Source organism: Nicotiana tomentosiformis, chromosome 3, assembly GCF_000390325.3.
Source record: "Nicotiana tomentosiformis chromosome 3, ASM39032v3, whole genome shotgun sequence".
Classification (NCBI taxonomy): domain Eukaryota; kingdom Viridiplantae; phylum Streptophyta; class Magnoliopsida; order Solanales; family Solanaceae; genus Nicotiana; species Nicotiana tomentosiformis.
Genome location: NC_090814.1, coordinates 17,094,315 through 17,095,965, shown reverse-complemented (window position 1 = coordinate 17,095,965; position 1,651 = coordinate 17,094,315). Strand labels below are relative to the sequence as shown.

Here is a 1,651-nt window from a genome sequence, read left to right as displayed (position 1 = left end):
AGCATATGGCGGTGCATTGTGGATAGAGTACTGGGAAGGTGAGGTATGAATTTGGGGATTTTGTGGAGAGAAGTAGCAATTGGGAGGATTATCTGGAGTGCGGGGATATTCATAGGGTCGATGTTGTGGCTGAGAGTATTGAGGAAGAAGGCCTACCAGATCTCGTCGTTACCGGGGCTCAACAACATCTTTTCTGTTTCTTTTTCTTCCGCCCAAACCTACTGATACGTGCTGAATAACCTCTGTAGTGTCTCTCAATGTAGGGTAGCTCATGATTTTGCCTGACTTGATTCCTTCTTCTACCATCTCCCCCATTTTCACCACATCATTGAAAGGCTTACCTAAAGCTGGGATCAAATGACTGAAGTAGTTGGGTCTTGAGCTTGTAGGAAAAGATTAACCATTTCTTCATCATCAATCAGGAGACTGACCCGAGCAGGTTGTTCCCTCCATCTGAACCCAAACTCTCTAAAACTTTCCTCAGGTTTCTTTTCCATCTTAGATAGGGAGGAGCGGTGTAGGACAATGTCTATATTGTACTGAAAGTGTTGAACACAATCTTGAGCCATGTCATCCCATACATGCCACTTACCGACATCTTGACGATTATACCATTCCAAGGCTGCCCCACTTAAACTCTCATTGAAATACGCCATCAACAACTCATATTTCCCGCCGATACTTCTCATTTCACTGCAATAACCCCTCAGATGGGCTGCTGGATCTCCACGCCCACCATACAAGTTAAACTTTGGCATTTTAAATCCCGTGGGCAGATGCGTATTAGGAAACATATTTAGGTCATTGTAGGACACGTTAATTTGATTTCCCATCCCTTGCAAGTTCTTTAAGGAGTGTTCTATACCTTTCAGCTTTCTGGATATCTCATCTCGCTCTTTTCTCCTTGTGAACTTTTCATTTTCAACATGAGGCTCATTCTGAGGGCTATGATTGTATGAGTTCGGGACCTGGTGGGCCAACTCTGGGGGGTAATATTGGGTATCATGAGGTTTGAACTGGTGTTCACTGTTGGACCTAAAAAGAGGTTGTTGAGAAGTTGTGATGGTGGAGGTAGTGGTTATGACAGGAGGTCTATTTTTGGGAAAGGTAGTTGGAGGACGAACGATGGAGCTACTAGGGAGGTTGGGCAAGCTGTGATAAGCGGGAAAATCTGGAGAGTATGGTGGATCATCTGGCACTATGACCGGAGCTTGGGTAAGGGTAGCATCTAGGAAGCTAGGTGGTGGCGGGGGTGGTGCCTTTCCAGCCATCCAAGCCTGATACATGTCTGCTATGTGTTGTCTTAACATCCTTAACACTTCAACCAACCCAGTGTCCTGTTCAAAAAATTGCCTTCGGGTACCAGTATCAACCAACTCAACTTCGTTATAGTCTGCCATTGCCTTTCGACTTTATGTTGTAGGAAAGAGTTACCAGTTTAAGAACCACAAACCAACTACCCCTCTGCTACAATAAAGATAACACAGAGGAACAAAATGAAGTCATCACGTTAGCGTTAGGGCATTTAACAGCAAGTAGTATCATATTATATGCAATGCACATAGTCACAATTATCGGTTCTGAAATGACTTCGAAGGTACGAAGGTCATCTTGGCATCATTCCAATTTTACTCTCCTGGCCCTTTTCCTC

The 1,651-nt window shown here is 44.3% G+C and overlaps 1 protein-coding gene across 1 annotated transcript; it reads right to left on the bottom strand.

Moving 5' to 3' along the window:
- Nucleotides 1–353: 353 nt before the first annotated feature.
- Nucleotides 354–1,400, bottom strand: LOC138907421 (uncharacterized). Its single transcript, XM_070198019.1, has one exon. The coding sequence runs from the start codon at nt 1,398–1,400 to the stop codon at nt 354–356; it is 1,047 nt and encodes a 348-aa protein (XP_070054120.1).
- Between the last annotated feature and the right edge of the window lie 251 nt (nt 1,401–1,651).

What these genes read in the sequence shown, in the direction of transcription:
- LOC138907421 (XM_070198019.1), bottom strand. Translation starts at nt 1,400, where the DNA reads ATGGCAGACTATAACGAAGTTGAGTTGGTTGATACTGGTACCCGAAGG.